General features: G+C 62.7%; 1 protein-coding gene across 1 annotated transcript in view; it reads right to left on the minus strand.

Moving 5' to 3' along the window:
* Positions 1 to 797, minus strand: part of TYK2 (tyrosine kinase 2) — a gene marked incomplete at both ends in the record, with an annotated part of 7,080 nt that overhangs the window by 2,588 nt on the left and 3,695 nt on the right. The window contains 2 exons of the mRNA XM_010012687.1: positions 164 to 334; positions 713 to 784. Of these exons, the coding sequence (XP_010010989.1) occupies positions 164 to 334; positions 713 to 784 (243 nt within the window). The remainder of the gene's footprint in view (positions 1 to 163; positions 335 to 712; positions 785 to 797) is intronic.

The raw sequence follows: 797 nt of genomic DNA on the forward strand, positions 1-797 counted from the left end.
CCTTCCACTAGAGCACGTTGCTCCGACTTGGTTCATCCCAAGCCTCAACCCATTCCCACCCCACCAGCTTCTTCCCAGGAGCTCGTCTCCGTCTCCCCTCTGGCGGGTCAGAGCCATCCCCATTGTCCCAAGCCCCCGTGTCCCCCCCCCGGGATGGGCTCACCAGGGCGATGTCCCTGTGGCTGGGGTCCAGGACCTTGAGCACCACGTGCATCTCCCGCCTGTTGTTGTTCTGCTCCCTGCAGAAGCTCTCGGCCTCGGCCTCGGCGGCCCCGCTGATGCTCAGGACCCCATCGTAGATGTTGGTGCGGGTGCCTTGGCCCAGGTGGGCTCTCTGCAGGGACACAGAAGGGGCTTGGCTTCAGTGCCCTCCCTGGGCAGCTCCCCTCAGCTTTGGTGGCTCCATTCTCCTTCGTGGCCTTCCCCCTTGCTCCTAAAATCCAGCTTCACCGACCCCCTTCAGCACCTCCTGCTGCTGCCTTTGCTGCTCCTCCTCCAGCCACCCCAAACCCCTCCTTTGGTGGCCCCAATGGGGAGAACCTGCCTCCTCCAGAGCTTTGCTCCCCCTTCTCCTCGCAGGGAGCAGGATTAAACCCAGCAAGGCAAAGGTAAGAGCCGCTCCGCAGCTCTCAATGCGCTGTGGCAGCTTCCCATTGGATCGGGACAGGGATCCTCCAGGCAGCTCCAGCCCCCTGCACGGCAGAGCCCTGACCTGAGTGATCTCTGTTTTGCGGATCTGGTGGAAGCTGAGCTGGGTCAGGTTGAGGATCTGCTTCGTGCTGTCCTTCACCTTCCTG

This window comes from Nestor notabilis, unplaced genomic scaffold (genome assembly GCF_000696875.1).
Source record: "Nestor notabilis isolate BGI_N333 unplaced genomic scaffold, ASM69687v1 scaffold23664, whole genome shotgun sequence".
Taxonomy (NCBI): domain Eukaryota; kingdom Metazoa; phylum Chordata; class Aves; order Psittaciformes; family Psittacidae; genus Nestor; species Nestor notabilis.